At 40.7% G+C, this 18,801-nt stretch overlaps 2 protein-coding genes across 2 annotated transcripts; both read right to left on the bottom strand.

The window, feature by feature from the left end:
• Positions 1-4,271: 4,271 nt before the first annotated feature.
• LOC115208088 (caveolin-3) lies at positions 4,272-6,908 on the bottom strand. Its single transcript, XM_029775862.1, has 2 exons — positions 6,611-6,908; positions 4,272-5,148 (listed from the first exon to the last, which is right to left on the bottom strand). The coding sequence occupies exons 1-2, from the start codon at positions 6,731-6,733 to the stop codon at positions 4,807-4,809; spliced, it is 465 nt and encodes a 154-aa protein (XP_029631722.1). The 5' UTR covers positions 6,734-6,908; the 3' UTR covers positions 4,272-4,806.
• A 9,121-nt stretch (positions 6,909-16,029) lies between these two features.
• Positions 16,030-18,288, bottom strand: LOC115208087 (caveolin-2). Its single transcript, XM_029775861.1, has 3 exons — positions 17,828-18,288; positions 16,920-17,107; positions 16,030-16,775 (listed from the first exon to the last, which is right to left on the bottom strand). The coding sequence occupies exons 1-3, from the start codon at positions 18,065-18,067 to the stop codon at positions 16,625-16,627; spliced, it is 579 nt and encodes a 192-aa protein (XP_029631721.1). The 5' UTR covers positions 18,068-18,288; the 3' UTR covers positions 16,030-16,624.
• Positions 18,289-18,801: the final 513 nt, after the last annotated feature.

Genomic DNA, 18,801 nt, shown 5'->3' with positions numbered 1-18,801 from the left:
TTTGCTATATGGCACTAAAAGTAAAACTGCAAAAATTTTGCCAAAGAAATTAACTCTATGTCCTGAATACAAAGTGTTATGTTTGGTGCAAATCCAACACCTCACTTAGTACCACTTTTAAAATTTCAAACATGGTGGTTCTGCATCATGTTATGGGTAGTGTGTGCTTGTTATCGTCGGTTATAACCTTTACTCTGTGTTTTAGTCTCACAAACCTCTCCAGTACGTTACTGAAATCCCTCTAAAATGAACATTTTCTGAGGAAGAAATGTATTTTTCCCATAAGTTGTTGCCCATAGGTCAAGTTATGGTATGTCTTTGTAGCACAGATATTCATTCCTGTTTCATTTTAGTTTTCCATATACTGTACAGCTGATGATCAGACTGTCAGTCAATGTGTACCATAAATGATTTATTCTCTACCTGTATTGCTTTTTAAGGAAAATATTAATAGAGATTGTGTTTCCGCGCCAACCTTTCCCCTCCTCTTCTTCAGCAAAAAGGTTATATTGAATTCTTATTATATACACTCGATGTAAGATTTGTTTCTACACACAGCTCTATGACTCTCTGTATTTCTCAGGTCTAGGTAGAGAGAAACTCAGCAGAGCTTATTCACACACCGAGCTGACCTTTCAGTCACCACAATAACAAAATGGGAAATAGAATGAAGTTTCACAATGAATCCTATTCTCTTGGTGACCTTACTGCTCAGCCAGGGATATTGCATTGTTATTGATCTCTACACAGAGAGATGTTAGATTCGATTATCTATATCTTCAAACCATGGAGGGGATATTAAAGACACTTTATTGACATTTATCTAAGGCTGTGTGTCCCAAATTGAACCTTTTTCCCTATACACTGCACTACTTTTGACCTGGGCATGTAGGGTTCTGGTAAAAAAAAAAAAGTGTACTATAAGAGGAATAGGGTTCCATTTCTGACGCAATGTAAGTTATACTGTAGCTTTGTAAAATAATAAAACATGCATATGCTTTTAAATGTGCTCCAACACATGTATATTTTTTCTTTATTGTTGTGTGAGTGATTACAGTAGATCAACGCAGGTGTTATTTTGTGTATATATATGTATCTGCTCATTCACCTTTCGGATTCACCTTACAGCAGGGGTCGCCAACCTTTTCTAGCATGAGAGCTACTTTATTTTTTATTTTTTTTATTTTTTATTTTTTAAATGAAACATCACGAGCTACAATTTAATTTCATAGCTTTCAAATAGGCTATTATTTTTTCTCCTCTACCTCGGTGTACAAGAGATGTGTTTTTTTGTCAATATACCTTATAAAATAATGGTTAATAAACAACTCTAATGGGGCCCGATAAAATTTTGAACATTATGTGTAAGACTGCCTGAAATTTCAGACTATTTTGACCTTCCATGGTGACATAACCATGCAGTCAATTAGTTAATAGACCAATAAGAAAGAGAGTTCCAAACCTTTCTGCCAATAACAGCAAATTTTCAGTTTTCCCCTCCCCACTCAGACCACTCCCATACAGTCCTAGTTAAATTATTGCTTGAGAAATTTTTGAATATTTCATTTGGAAACAATCACAGTAAGGTACTTAATTGTTACTCAGAAATGATTTGATATTGAGATAAAAATGGCTACATTGGACCTTTAAGTAGGAGAGGAATGTGGTGGTCTAGCGATCTTCTCCTGTTAAGTGTACTGCTGCAGCACATGTCATGGCAGAGTTTGCAAAACAATGGCCACCCAATTGATACAAATTGTCATAATATCTTTATATCAGCTAAGCCAGCCTGGTCTTATAGACTAGAGGTAACATAGTAAATGTAAATCCGGGACACTCAAATTAGTATGATACTGTATGTTATGTTTGGTATGGTTACTTAAGACAGATGGTTTCTTAAGGCAACAACGAAAGTGGGGTAGGCATATAAAGCGAACATCTAGCAACCCAAAGGTTATGAGTTTGAATCAACTACTTAATACTTTTTAGCTACTTTGCAACTACTTAGCATGTTAGCTACCCCTTCCCACGAACCCTAACCCTAACCTTAACCCTTTTAGCTAACTCTACCCCTAACCCTAACCTTAACTCTTTTAGCTAACCCTTCCCCTAACCTTAACCCTTTAACCTAACTCATAAACTTAACCCTAACCCCTAACCTAGCTAATGTTAGCAAGCTAGCTAACGATAGCCAACTCGCCACCTAGCTAGAATTCGTAACATATCATATGTTTTGCAAATTAGTAACATATAATAGAAATTGTAATTCGTTACATATAATACGAAATGGGTGATGTACATCCACAAATGAATACATATCATTACGAAACATAACATATCATACTAAATGGAGTGTCCCAGATTTAAGTACAGAATAATACAGAATGCTCTGAGACCAGGTTGCAGCGGTAAGCCTACTTTGCAGTTAACTACCCATAAGATTGTTATCATTAGCATCGATAACTCGCTACATACAGGATGATAGACAAATGCATGCACCAAACGGACAGACGGGAAATATTGCTGGAAATTAAGTGGTAGATACTGTGTTACCGTTGGCTTTTCAAGCAATAGAGGCTAACCAGTAGTGGGATAATGTCAACTTGGCTTTGATTGGATAGTAGCTTTATGTTTATGACAGTTTGTGATGGAACACATAAAAAATGCATGTACTTTCAGAATTGCTTGGCGAGCTACTCATAGGTGGGCTGTGAGCTAATTGGTAGCTAGCGATCTACCTGTTGGAGACCCCTGCCGTACAGTGTTTACAATATATTCAGGAAGTAAAGATTCCCTTATATCAATTATTTATTTGAATGTAAATAGAATAAATGTATCACTAATGTATGAGAAAAAATAAAGAATTTGTGTGTGCTTAATTTTCTGTTCTTCTTAATGCATAGATAGAGGAGCTTGGTCCATCCACACTAAATAAGTTAATAAGTAGTGAGATTGTTGTTAGTATGAACGAATGAATGAATAAGGTGTCATGTTTGTAAAGGTCTTGTTTTACTCAAGTCCTCTCAATGTCTATGATTCAGATCAAGTCACTCCCTGCCAGATAGCATTGAACAACATGCAGAGGCTGGAAAACGTACTATGTAGTTCTACCTAGTGGCCAAAAAGGTTTATGTCTTTCAAAAAAAAGTGTGCATTTTACTCTGAAGCTGGGTAGTGTTCTTTAGGGCACGCAACGCAAAATGTTTTGCAATGAAAAACTAAAATGAGTGTTTCTTATTGGAAAAGTCCAGGTAGTCACTCCGTGTTTCAATCCTTTTCCCCCATTTGATGCCTAATGAACATGACCCTGGGGTCGGTTATAACCTTTACTCTATGTTTACAGGTCCATGTTTGGAGTGTACCATGGAGTGATGACACTTTCTCTCCACTTGGTCATTTTGTAAATATTGTATATATTAGATTTTCTGTTTTACTACATGTGCCCATCTCATTCATATAAAATGATTAGAGGTACACAAGTTGTTTTTGAAATAGGTCACTGTAATTATATCTACTGCCACCACTTGTCATGCGCATATTGGTCATATGGGTGGGTATTCCAACAGTTTCCAATGTAATCTCATTTTTTTACTCTTGCGTAGGTTTTAACTTGGACAGAGTTGTATGTATATAACCCGTTATGACCATATGTACCTCTGTGATTATGTGCAAATGTGAATTGAATTGTTTCCACACCCACCATGCGCCATGTGCGTAATGGTCACGTGAGGTGAAATGTTTATATTTTAGGATGTGAGCACTCAGTCTGTTAAACGTTGTCAATAAAGCGGTGAATTGGGAGCATAAACAGTGTTTTTTTTATTTTTTTATCTTTAACTTCAATTGGATTTTATGGTGTATCTTTGGATCAGATAACAGAATATTCCTCATCCTTTGTTGATGGTTACCTGGGTTGAATAAGACCAAACGTGGCGTCTTTATACATTTCATCTCTGGGTCATAAGATTAGTTTCTGTTATGGCTAAACATGCTGTCAATTCCTATAGATTGCATTTCCATATCATTCAACAAATAGATAAATTAGATATAATGTTCCCCATTGGTACTAAGACATGCTTGTGTAGATCCATCTGGCCTCACCCTTGCCTGAACATACTGGGAATTCTTTCACTAAATATTTTCTATATCAATTATGTACTGTAGGCAAGTCACAACTAGCACTAAAGACTGACATAACAGCTAACTGTAACAATAAACAATTCATTTATTGTAGAATCAATGTGTGAAAAATGACTAAAAAGAAAACACAATAAATCTATTTTTTTTAATAAAGTTTGTAAAATAGAGTATGGAATACCATTAAATCAATCAATCATGGATGAGTGTTTTTTGTAGTGTACTATGTTGTATAGACCATAATTGACCCCCCATCTACATGTACAAATGTAAAGTAGGACCTTATTTTAAGCCAGTTTGCCACAGCAGGAAAATAATCCTGCAACAACAGGAACTTGAAACATTTTTAGTTAAGGAAAGTCAATTCTGACATTTTAATGTGGAAATTAAAAACTTTAGAAGGCATTTTAAACCTTGAATACACTAAAAGTTTGCAATTCTCAGCAACAAAAGAGAGATCAAATTAAGAGCACTATTCTTTTTGTCTTCTGATTGAACACACTAATCTCTATCAATCACAAGCTCTTTTTGGAAAATGAGTCAGACTCAGACCCAGCATCAGCAACCAGACATGTGGCCAGGGAAGTAGCCTACTTTAGGGTGGCGAGTAGACCGGGCAGCACCATCACTATCCTATCCAATTATTAATCTGACCCATGCTTCTGAACCTTACACATCCTTCTGTAGCACCACCTGAACACTTGAGAATATCTTTCCCAGGGCTTGAAATAGCGGGTCGCAGAAGATGTGTATGGCCAGGGAGTAGATACGGCTGAAACACTGGGACTCTATCATGCAGCTCTTAATGCAAGGCACCACAGCCCAGATGTGGCAGAAGGAGAGGCAGGCAAATAGGAAGCCCCACAGTAGAGCCATGGGGATCCCCAAAATGGCAGACAGGATACGGTAGCACCAGTATTTGGACACAGTGAAGGTGGTGTAACTGGCTTTCCACACCCCGTCCAGACTGTGAGTCCCGTCAGGCTCAGCGATCACGTCCTCAAAGTCCACCTGCAGGTGGAGACAGAGAGGCCATTGTAATTGATATCAGGATTCCACTTCTGACACAAATGCCAATTAGACAAGACACCATTATGCTAGCTTCAGGTACATCTATACTAAAATAAAACCTAATATCTTACTCAAAGCATTATGGGTATTGTAGTACATCATGCTACAGCCATCCACAGCTAGATCTTCTTTTAGATAAATCATTTTTGCTCAAAACTGTTGCTTAACCATCATTATATTGTGTGAAACCTCTCACTGTCCAATGCAAATACTTATATCATGAGCAAATATCTTAAAGTAACTGTCCAGTGAAAATCTCAAACAGAAATAATTTTTACTCATCCTATACGCATATTTGTGGCCAAAGTATATATTTTAGGGGGGGGAAAAAAACACTTTAAAAGCCCAACCTCAAACTTGTATTTCAAACAGACCGTTTCAAAATGCCTGCTATTTCCTCAGAGGATGATGTCATCCTTGTGAGGAGGATGTGCTGGCCAATCAGTGGTCTACTCGTATTAATATTTTAATGACAAGTATACGCCCGCACCATTCTGTTGTTGAAGTACGCCCAGACCAAAACAACACAGAAGAAGCTTTTTAACATACTTATTTGCCATTTTTTGGAAGGAAAATTTGTTCACTCATATTGTAATTCATTCTAGGTTATATTTCATTGAAATCTGGAGACACTGAACAGTTTCTTTAAGAAATCACTTGACAGGCCAATTTGATACATTCTCACAACATGAACACATAGATGTTCTCTTTCTAACAACCTGCCTGTTTTAAAGTCACAGATCAAATGAATGGAACAGTATTTGTAAGCTGCATTCTATCTGATATCACTACCGGTACTTATGAACACACTTACTGTATATCTGTACAGAGGCCCATGTGTGCTATAAAAGCCACAAAAGTTGAATGCAAATCAAAGAATACCACAGAAAACCATCAAAGACATTATGTTAAAATAACAAGATTAGAACAAATTCAATGATGGTAGTATTGGCAGATAAACATGTTTAACTGCATCTCACGCCCTTACATTGGCCTTCCCAGAAATAGAGCTACTATCTGTAGCTGGGCTGGTAAAGCACTACAGGAATACAGGCTATTTCAGGGAACATTTTGATGGGGAACAATCGTAACCCAAAGGATACACTGCCAGCTCAAGATATCCACCAGGCTACTCCATAACACGAGCAATAAATAATAATTGATTAAATAATTAACATAGACACATGTGCGCATATAACAGAGGGATTCCCGTCCTTCTCCTCCCAATCTGACTCGGAACCCTCTGTTCAATACGACAACAAATTGCAAAACCAGAAGCTCTGTCACTGACACAAAAAAGCCAAGGCATTTCCAAGTCCAGTCCGGGGCAAAAATACTTCAATAGGCCCATACTTAGCTATCTGGTGCACACACGCACACACACACTTGTAATGTAGCCTACCTTCACTACATCCTCGTTGACTTGCTTGGGGTCTCTGTTGATCAGGTCAATCTCTTTATGATGTCTGTCTGTCTGGAACTTCTGTTCATAACCGTTGTTGATGTCAGCCATGGTCACGGTCATATGATAGTCAGAGGAGGGGGGCAGAGAGGTACGAGGCAGGGCCCAGGTCCTCGAAGAGTACAGGGGTCCGAGAAGAGTGGTCTGAGCAGGGCTGTTACCTATCCTGGAGCTGGGCAGTAGTAGATGTAGTAGTCAAAGGGGCAGAGTGGGGAGTGGGACAGGGAGTGGCTGTGCCCAGGCTTCTGGATCACCAATCACTGTGATGTCACTCCTGGAATTCCAGCAGCACCCAGCAGGCAGCTGCAACTACTGACAGCCCCTAGTTGTCCTGTCAGACTGTAGCCACTGTAGCCATGGAATAGCATAAACACACAAACACACATAGACTACAGGAGCAGCAGGTAGCTTAGCGGTTAAGAGTGTTGGGCCAGTGACTGAAAGGTTGCTGGTTCGAATCTCTGAAATCTGCCGTTCTGCCCTTGAGCAAGGCAGTTAATCCCCAACTGCCGCTCCATGAATGTTGACTAAATCGGCCCCACTTCTCTGATTCAGAGGGGTTGGGTTAAATGTGGAAGACACATTTTGGTTGAATGCATTCCCTTTCCCCTTTCCTACATATGCTGTGTTGACAATATATTGTAAACACACACACACCGGTGTGGCTCATTCTCCATCCACACTCGTGCCATACCTCACACTGGGACCCTAAGTATTTCTTTAAGAAAAGAGCAGACCTAATGTGTGTTGCATTTCACACTTCCCTCATGGTTCACCACATTTATTATTGTAGCCTACTACAGTGTGGAGACATTTGAATCCTCCCACCTGTACACTAACAGTAAGTTTGCTATGTCATATAGCAATGCTCAGATATAGACAAGTGGTGTCCCTACAGAGAAGTAGATGACATTCAATGTATGATACTAATGCTAAAATGTTTATTCAATTCTACTGTGCCATTTACTTTATGTTCATATTCTTGTCTTTTCGTATTTCTTATTGTTGTTGCGTTGATGCGAAAGAACCTGCAAGTAATCATTTCATTGGACGGTGTATACCATGTGTATCCCATACAACTAATAAAACTTGAAACTTGACACTTTCTATGAGGCATCTATTTATAGTGCCTTGTGATACACTACCAAGATATGTTCTGGTTATTCCCTCTATGGAGAGACTTGTAGTATATGTTTGAGCGGGTGGATCTGCTGCTGGGACAGAGAACTGTGCAAAGATCTGAGACTGACATGTAGGCCTATGGAGTATGACACATTTACTCCTACACCTTAAGTTGGGAGCAGACTGTGGTGATAAACAACATAACAATTATTTCCCTTCTAACATTAACTCCGTAAATCTAAAATACAGCTTGGCAGGAGATGTAGCATGCTGATGATGATGGAATGTACCATGAATATCTGCCTGTTTTTTCTTGTCACTCAAACCTGTGTTTCCACAGCAACCATGTCATTAATTAAGTGACACTCTTTTCATCGCCATTGCAGGATACAGTTATAAAATGGTAGGATGACTTTACAACAACAACAAAATATATCTGCTTTATTTCAATCACAGTTTCCCTTTGCTTGATTATAATATCCATGGCTTTGGGTAACAGGATATTTTGCTTTGTTTTTTAAAAGTGGTACCGTATAAACCAAATGTTTGATTTATTCCTTCACACCCATGCTTATCTGATTACGTAAAATCAATCATTTTTATGCTAACATCAGTACAGGACAACCTCCTCTCCTCATAGAGGAGGTCTGGAGTATTGCAGCTAATTTTTTATATTTTTTATTTAACCTTTATTTAACTAGGCAAGTCAGTTAAGAACAAATTCTTATTTTACAATGACAGCCTACCAGGAACAGTACTGTCAAGCAAATCACATTCAGACCAGTCAACTTGTTTTTGCATGGATTTCGGCGACGTAATCTCAATTTCCATCTACGGACTGAACATACTCTCCTGCTACTCGCCTCACCCAATGTGGTACGGATCTGCTATTTTTTATACTTTAGAACCGGAACCCCCATCAGAAGCTAGCCAGCTAACTAGCTACTAGCTAGTAGTCAGTTAACCACTGCTAGTGGTCATCACCGTTAACTCGGACATCAGCCAGCCTCAGCCCAGTCAATTTCTGCCAGTTTGCACAGCGCGATATCAACCCAGAGCATATCGGACTGCTTTTTCTCTACCACATCTCCGGATTCCTACCGCAAGCTCTGAACCTTTACACCGGATCATCGCAGCTTGCTAGCTGCTATCCGAGTGGCTACTCCTGGCTAATGTCTCTGTCCCGAAGCAAGCACCAGTTAGCCTGGAGATAGCCTCGAGCTAGGCCCATCTCCCGGCTAGCCGAAGAGGTCCATCAGCCAATTCTTGTGCTACAATACCTCTTTTGCCAATTGGCCTGGACCCTTTACTGCCAACACGGAGCCCCGCCGATCCATCACGACTGGTTTGCCGACGTAACTGTCCGAGGTGGTTTCAACAGGCTCTTCCGTTACGACGTCCCCGGAGGCCCATCTGCTATCCCCGGCCCGCTAGCTGGCTGAATCGCCTTGTCTCCAGCTCGCCTAGTATATTAGCGATTACTGAATTGGCTCCCTGACTCATCTGTTGCTACTCATTGGACCCTATGATCTACACATGCCTCTCCCTAATGTCAATATGCCTTGTCTATTGCTGTTTTGGTGAGTGATTATTTCACTTTAGAGCCTCCAGCCCTGCTCAATATGCCTTAGCTAGCCCTTTTGTTCCACACCCCACACATGCGGTGACCTCACCTGGCTTAAATGTTGCCTTTAGAGACAAAACCTCTCTCATCATCACTCAGTGCCTAGGTTTACCTCTACTGTACTCATATCCTACCACACCCATGTCTGTACATTATGCCTTGAATCTATTCTTCCGCGCCCAGAAATCTGGTGATGTAGAGGTTAACCCAAGCCCTGCAGACCCCAGCCCCACTCCCATTCCCCAGGCGCTCTCATTTGTTGACTTCTGTAACCATAAAAGCCTTGGTTTCATGCATGTTAACATTAGAAGCCTCTTCCCTAAGTTTGTTTTATTCACTGCTTTAGCACACTCTGCCAACCCGGATGTCCTAGCCGTGTCTGAAGCCTGGCTTAAGAAGGGAAGGCCACCAAAAATCCTGAAATTTCCATCCCTAACTAAAACATTTTCACACAAGATACAACTGCCAAAGGGGACGGAGTTGCAATCTACTGCAGAGATAGCCTGCAGAGTTCTGTCATACTATCCAGGTCTGTGCCCAAACAATTCGAGCTTCTACTTTTAAAAATACACCTTTCCAGAAACAAGACTCTCACTGTTGCCACTTGTTATAGACCCCCTTCAGCCCCCAGCTGTGCCCTGTACACCATATGTGAATTGATTGCCCCCATCTATCTTCAGCGTTTGCACTGTTAGGTGACCTAAACTGGGACATGCTTAACACAACAGCCATCCTGCAATCTAAGCTAGATGCCCTCAATCTCACACAAATTATCAAGGAACCTACCAGGTACAACCATCAAATCCGTAACCATGGGCACCCTCTTAACCCTGCCTCATTGCCTGCTTCGTAATGGGTCCACGTTCAAAGGACCACCCCTCATCACTGTCAAAGCTCCCTAAATCACTTCAGCAAGCAGGCCTTTCTAATCGACCTGGCCCGGGTCTCCTGGAAGGATATTGACATCATCCCGCCAGTGGAGGATGCCTGGTTGCTCTTTAAAAGTGCTTTCCTTACCATCTTAAATAAGCATGTCCCATTCAAAAAATAAGAACGGATATAGCCCTTGGTTCACCCGAGACTTGACTGCCCTTGACCAGCACAAAAACATCCTGTGGCGTTCTGCATTAGCAACGCGTAGCCCCTGCGATATGTAACTTTCAGGGGAGTCAGGATCCAATAAACTCAATCAGTTAGGAAAGCTAAGGCTAGCTTTTTCAAACAGAAATTTGCTTCCTGTAGCACTAATTCCAAAAAGTTTTGGGACACTGTAAAGTCCATGGAGAATAAGAGCACCTCCTCCCAGCTGCCCATTGCACTGGGGATAGGAAACACTGTCACCACCGATAAATCTATGATAATCGATCTTTTCCATAAGCATTTTCCTACGGCTGGCCATGCTTTCCAGCGGGCTACCTTTACCCCGGCCAACATCTCAGCGCCCCCTGCAGCAACTTGCTCATAAAACTGACTATCCTACCGATCCTTGACTTCGGCCATGTTGTTTACAAAATAGCCTCCAACACTCTACTCAGCAAACTGGATGTAGTCTAACACAGTTACATCCGTTTTGTCACCAAAGCTCTATATACTACCCACCACTGTGACCTGTATGCTCTCGTTGGCTGGCCCTCACTACATATTCATCGCCAAACCCACTGGCCCCAGGTCATCTATAAGTCTTTGCTAGGTAAAGCCCCACCTTATCTCAGCTCACTGGTCACCATAGCAACACCCACCCGTAGCATGCGCTCCAGCAGGTATTTTTTACTGGTCATCCCCAAAGCCAACACTTTCTTTGGCCACATTTCCTTCCAGTTCTCTGCTGCCAATGACCGGAACGAATTGCAAAAATCACCGAAGCTGGAGTCTTATATGCCCCTCTCTAACTTTAAGCATCAGCTGTCAGAGCAGCTTACCGATCACTGTACCTGTACACAGCCAATCTGTAAATAGCACACCCGACTACCTCATCACCATATTGTTACTTACCCTCTTGCTCTTTTGCACCCCAGTATCTCTACTTGCACATCATCATTTGCACATCTATCACTCCAGTGTTAATGCTAAATTGTAATTATTTGCCTCCATGGCCTATTTATTGCCTTACTTCCCCACTCTTCTACATTTGCACACACTGTACATTGGTTTTTCTATTGTGTTATTGACTGTACGTTTGTTTATGTGTAACTCTGTGTTGTTGTTTTTGACGCACTGCTTTGCTTTATCTTGGCCAGGTCGCAGTTGTAAATGAGAACTCGTTCTCAACTGGCCTACCTGGTTAAATAAAGGTGAAATAAAAATAATAAAAATAAAAAGGACTGCTATTACTTGTTCGGGAATCCCACTTAATTGTTAGGTTAAAGTCTGCTTGAAAGAGCCGTTAACCTAGGTAAGCTGCTAACGTTAGCCATCATGCTCACGAAGTTAGTCCCAGATGAGTTTTCCCATGGAGAAGTAAATGAACGGTTCCAGCACTGTAGGAGCTGTATCTACTATGCTTTGTTTCGGGAACAAACTGGATCACTCAGAGTTCCAATGCGGCAACTGATTGCTTTCCGAGGATTATAGGCTTGAGGTGGCTTCCTTGATCACACAGGTAGACATTCCTTCCGTCCCTGCTCTGGATCAAGCGGGGTTTCTCCATCTGTCGGAGGCCTGCACAATCCTGTCAAACGTGGGAGTGGATTTCCTTGTCCTTCTCGCCAGCTGTGATTTTGGGCAGCTCTATGGTAAGAAATGTGACTGTTCCTGGTGCAAAAACAATGTCCTCTCCCGGAGCTCGAGTAAATTACATTACTAAGCTGCTTCCAAATGTACTACACCAAGACATGGACATCGATTCTATCATAGTGGGTTTTAATGACATTATGAAGGGCAACTCTCAACAGCTGAAACTGAATTTTAAAGAGCTGATTGACTCTCTGCTAGACACTAATAAAAGACCCATCATATCTGACCCTGTGCCCTCTCTGAATCGCGGCTTTGTACGTTTTAGCAGGAATCTTTCTCTTCACTGCCTACGTGATTATTGTAGCTCAATGGGTGTAACTTTTGTTGACCATTTTGATACCTTTTGGAAACAAAACAAGTTTTATAAGGAGGATGGGATCCACCCAAATCATTTGGGTCCCTGGATCCTTTTCAGCCTTATAAGGCTGCGTTGAGACAATGACTTATCAATGACCCAAGCCCAGATCAGTTAATCACTACCATTGTGTTGTAATCATATGTAGCTTAAGAAACAAGATTCATGAAATGAATAACTTGCTAGTAACAGATGAGATTCATATTCTGACTATCTGTGAGACTCCCTTCGACAATACCTTTGATGAAAGTAGTAGCAATACAGCGTTATAACATTTACAGAAAATACAGAAATGCCAGTGGTTGAGGTGTTGCTGTTTATATTCAGAACCACATTCCTGTGAAGATTAAAGAGGATCACGTGTTCAATACTGCTGAAGTAATATGGCTACAGGTTCATCTGCCTCAACTAAAGCCCATTCTTGTGGTAGGCTGCTATAGACCACCAAGTGCTATCTGGATAACGTGTGAAATGCTTGATAATGTATGTGATATCAACAGAGAGGTATATTTTCTGGGTGATTTATATATTGACTGGCTTTCATCAAGCTGCCCACTCAAGAAAAAACTTCAAACTCTAACCAGTGCCAGGTTATCAGTCAACCTACCAGGGTAGTTACAAACAGCACAGGAATGGAATCATCAACATGTATTGATCACATCTTTACTAATGCTGCAGAAATGTGCTTGAAAGCAATGATCACAATATAGTAGCCATATTTAGGAAAACCAAAGTTCCAAAAGCTGGGCCTAATATAGTGTATAAAAGGTCCTACAATAAGTTTTGTAGTGATTCCTAAGTTGTTGATGTAAAGAATACTTGTTGGTCCATGGTGTGTAATGAGGAGCAAACAGATGTTGCACTTGATACATATATGAAATTGCTTATCCCCGGTTACTAATAAGCATGCACCCATTAAGAAAATGACTGTACAAACTGTTAAATCCCTGTGGATTGATGAAGAATTGAAAACTTGTATGGTTGAGAGGGATGAGGCAAAAGGAATAGCAAATAAGTTTAGCTGCACAACCATTTGGCAAACGTACTGCAAATTGAGAAGTCATGTGACTAAACTGAATAAAAATAATTAGAAATAACAAAGATAAATAACATAAAGAATGTTAGTAAAAATCTTTGGAGCACCTTCAATTACATTTTGGGAAAAAAGGCAAACTCAGCTCCATCATTCATTGAATCAGATGGCTCATTCATCATAAAACTGACAGATTTTGCCAACTACTTTTTTAACTGGCAAGATTAGCAAACTTAGGCATGACATGCCAGCAACAAACACTGACGCTACACATCCAAGTATATCTGACCAAATTATGAAAGACAAGTATTGTAATGTTGAATTCTGTAAAGTGTGTGTGGAAGAGTTGAAAAGATGATTGTTGTCTATCAACAATGACAAGCCACCGGGGTCTTGCAACTTGGATGGAAAATTACTGAGGATAATAGCAGACAATATTGCCACTCCTATTTGACATATCTTAAATTTAAGCCAAATAGAAAGTGTGATCCCTAAGGCCTGGAGGGAAGCAAAAGTCATTCCGCTACCTAAGAATAGTAAAGCCCCCTTTATGACCAATCAGCCTGTTACCAACCCTTAGTAAAGTTTTGGAAAGAATGGTGTTTGACCAGATACAATGCTATTTTACAGTAAACAAATTGATAACAGACTTTCAGTACACTTATAGGGAAGGATATTCAACAAGCACAGCATTTATACCAATGGCTGACGATTGGCTGAGAGAAATTGATTTTATAAAGATTGTGGGGGATGTTTTTTTTAGACTTCAGTGTGGCCTTTGACATTATTGATCATAGTCTGCTGCTGGAAAAATGTATGTGTTACGGCTTTACACCACCTGCTATATTGTGGATAAAGAGTTACCTGTCTAACAGAAGAGGGTGTTCTTTAATGGAAGCCTCTCCAAGATAATAGAAACAGGAATTCCCCAGGGCAGCTGTCTTACTTTTTTCAATCTTTGAGTAAAGCCAGTGTGTCTATGTATGTGGATGACTCAACACTATACACGTCAGCTACTACAGCGACTGAAATGACTGCAACACTTAACAAAGAACTGCAGTTCGTTTCAGAATGGGTGGCAAGGAATAAGTTTGTCCTAAATATTTCAAAAACTAAAAGCATTGTATTTGGGACAAATCATTCATTAAACCCTAAACCTCAACTAAATATTGTAATAAATAATGAGGAAATTGAGCAAGTTCAGGTGACTAAACTACTTGGAGTAACCCTGGATTGTAAACTGTGATGGTCAAAACATATTGATACAACAGTAGCTAAGTTGGGGAGAAGTCTGTCCATAATAAAGCTCTGCTCTACCTTCTTAACAGCACTACAACAAGACATGTCCTACAGGCTCTAGTTTTGTCACACCTGGACTACTGTTCAGTCGTGTGGTCAGGTGCCACAAAGAGGGACGTAGGAAAATTGCAATTGGCTCAAAACAGGCATGTACACAGAGAGCAAACATTAATAATATGCATGTCATTCTCTCCTGGCTCAAAGTGCAGGAGAGATTGACTTCATCACTATTTGTATTTGTGAGACGTACTGACATGTTGAAAGCACTGAGCTGTCTGTTTAAATGACTAGCACACAGATCAGACACCCATGCATACCCCACAAGACATGCCACCAGAGGTCTCTTCACAGTCCCCAAGTCCAGAACACACTATGGGAGGCGCACAGTACTTCATAGAGCGATGACTACATGGAACTCTATTCCACATCAGGTAACTGATGCAGGCAGTAGAATCAGATTTTAAAAAACAGATTAAAACACACCTTGTGGAACAGTGGGGATTGCGAAGCAACACAAACATAGGCGCAGACACATGCATATATGCACTATACGCACACGTACACATGGATTTTGTGTTGTAAATACGTGGTAGTGGAGGAGGGGCCTGAGGGTACACACTTAGTGTGTTGTGAAATCTGTTATGAATGTATTGTAATGTTTTTAAAATTGCATAACTGCCTTAATTTTGCCAGACCCCAGGAAGAGTAGCTGCCTTGGTAGCAGCTAACGGGGATCCATAATAAATACAAATACAACTAAAAATGGTGTGTTTGTGAAACATGGTTCACTTCAAATACAATGACTTTGCCTGATCTATTGTTCAATTCATTGAAATGCCCCATTTCCTATCTTTGGTGACGGCAGATGGCTTTCCAGGATGAAGAGAGAAGCGTCCAGACCCTGAGCTGTGAAGTGAAGATAAAGGGAGGGCCAAGGAGTTCATCCTACTGAATGTTAGCATGAGAAAGGCTAATCATACATAATGAGGTCACCTGCAAGTAGATTGGGTGTGAATGAATAAATTCAAGATTTGGATTGTACCACCATTCTAGAACAAGAGCCTCTTTATTTGAATCTTGTTTCTGTACTCAGTACTCAGTATAACATTAATATTCAGAAAAGGTGTCTCTTTGAAGAAGAGAGATATTTCAATGGATTGATTTTGTATAAGAAAACAGGTCTGATATTGATATATTGATCATAATCTATAACACTTTATTTAAGATATATTTCATTTTTATCAGAATAGATGAAGATAAACTTGACATTTTCTACAATACAACAAAATAGCGGAGGTGTGGTCAGATTTTATAAAGATTACACTATATTCCAGTGCTGTATCTGAATTATATTAAATGTGGTCATCAAACAAGTGAATCATCTAACCCTATCACATAATGCGGAAAAAGTACACTTCAAAGCACACTTCCAGTTTATACTAGATACAAATTTTACCCTAAATGATTGTGCATCCTTTACACATTCTCCTTTTCACCTTCACTTGTGACAACTTCTCAGATGGGTAACCAATCTTCTTGTTGGAGCTTGATAAACACTTTTCTTCAGTCTTGATCAATCACACTGATCTCAGTTCAGCTGTAAGGTCCCATGATCCACCAAAAGGCCTGTAGTTGTGCCCCTGGTCTGATCCTTGAGCATCCTACAAAGCTTAGTCCAGCCCTGACAGTCTCCCCAGAGCGCATTCCATAGTAGTGTAATGTTATAAACAATCCCATATTCCCAATCCTGTTTTTCCCATTATCTCTGTGTGAAGTTCTATCATTCCTTCATTCCTGTGTCAGGTGAAGTCTGATTCCACTGTGGCACCTTGCAGCACTAGTGAGGAATGGGCGGACACCAATGTCCAGTACGATGTTCCATAGGCTCTGCAGCCAGTATGTGATAATAAGGATGTAATGGACGCATGGGCTGAAGAACCTATCACGGTTAGATAGAGAATACATGGAGAAACAGAAGAAAGGGAAGGTTAGAGAAGACAAGACAAGACAAGAGAGAATATGAACATGTTGATTTATGGTTCATATACTATCAGTGGGCCTTGAACTGATATTATATGCCTACCATATGTGTAGGAAGCTGAGGATGGCGAAGAGCAGTGCAGTAATGATGGATATAGGGACGGCCAGCAAGACAGTTACTATCCGGTAGATCCAGACCCTGGTGACCTCAAACAGGGCATTACTCCAGATCCATACTCTGTCTCCGCTACGCACTGACACCGGCTCCGCTATCACATCCTCAAAGGTCACCTAAAGGCCGAGTCATAGTCTCAGGGTGGACGTTCCCACAGTTTCCTTTCAAACTACAGCACATTTTTGCCACTCAAAGAAATATGGATAAGTGCAGTCAATAACATGCCCACAAGAGGGCAGTACAAGCATAGAAAACCAACTGTGACATACCACAGACAGTATTATTTATTTTATTTTACTAGGCAAGTCAGTTAAAAATAAATTCTTATTTTCAATGACAGCCTAGGAACAGTGGGTTAACTGCCTGTTCAGGTGCAGAATGACAGATTTGTACCTTGTCAGCTCGGGGATTTGAACTTGCAACCTTTCAGTTACTTGTCCAACACTCTAACCACTAGGCTACGCTGCCAACGCTCTAACTGATAGGCTATAATCTGTCTTAACCACTAGGCTACGGTAGAACTATAAAATGCCAATGCTCTAACCACTAGGCTATAATCTGTCTTAACCACTAGGCTACTGTAGAACTATAAAATGTTTCAGATCTGTTTGCTAGTTTTAGTAATTAGGTTTGACTAATTCGGTTAAGACATTATATGCTTGACCCCACCCACATCACCTAATATTACTATTGTGACAGCATTACTCCTTTCAGATGACAATCCAGAAAGCACAAAGAACTCATTCATGAAGTCATGCAAATGAACACAACAAATGCGGTCTCGTTTTGCAGTTAGCGCCTGTGTTGATGCATTGATGCATTGTTGTGTGAAATACCTTCAGACAGTCGTTGACTCCTCTAGGGTCTCTTTCATTCAGCAGGGGCTTGGTGTCACTAACGTCAACTAACGGGGACACAGCTTCCTCTTCATCCATCCCATCCCTCAGTTCAGCCTTCCATAGCAGCTGAGGCTCCTCACGGTCCTCATCCAGGTCTTCGGCAAGGTCTTCATCATCAGAGTCTCCTAGGTCAATCTCTGTCCCCACTGGATCTGTTTCCCTCATCATGGTGCCCATTCAAGAGAACAAACAAAACGTTTTTCGAATTGATTTGAACTGAAGAAAAAAAGTATTCAAACACGAGAGAGCAACAGGACTCACAAGCCCAGGGCCAGAAATAGACTCGCTCTGCCTACAAAAATACCTACACACTCACACACACTGTCAAACTGTGACACTCTCAGGCAGAGGGTGACCAACCAGGCTGTTTACACGGGCGTGGTCAGCAGCAAGTGGGTTATATTGGGAAAGTGAGACTGGCCTGGCTGGAATTTTCAAAGGGGCTTTGGTGTGTGGATCACTTCCCCATACCCAGGCTCAGCCCCAAGGAGATGGGAGAGACCCTCCCTGCTGCAGGATATAAATACCTAGAGAAGGAACTGTATTCTGCCTGCTTCTATGAATATAGACTGATCTACTCATCTGATCCAATAGAGACTTTACATTACAGAGGACAATGACAACTCAATAGGGTACTGGTTTTGACTTGCAAAATGTATGAACAGAAGTAAAAAGTCACTTTCCACTTGATATGAAAAGGGAAAAGATGAAACAATTTGCACACGAAAGCTTTGTAGAGTGAGCCAAAATTGTGATATGAATGTCATAGTGATATGGCAACAGGATCTCACAAACACACTTAGATAGGTTACGCGTTCTTGTGATATCATTGGCTAGGTGGTGATTAGCCCGCCCTGCACTCTGTGACTTATTAGAAGTGGTAACTTTACCTGGCCCAGTTCCCACAGGAA

The sequence above is a fragment of the Salmo trutta genome, chromosome 14, assembly GCF_901001165.1.
Source record: "Salmo trutta chromosome 14, fSalTru1.1, whole genome shotgun sequence".
NCBI lineage: Eukaryota > Metazoa > Chordata > Actinopteri > Salmoniformes > Salmonidae > Salmo > Salmo trutta.
The sequence above is the reverse complement of the archived record's forward strand: the minus strand, read 5'-3'. Positions and strand labels throughout refer to the sequence as shown.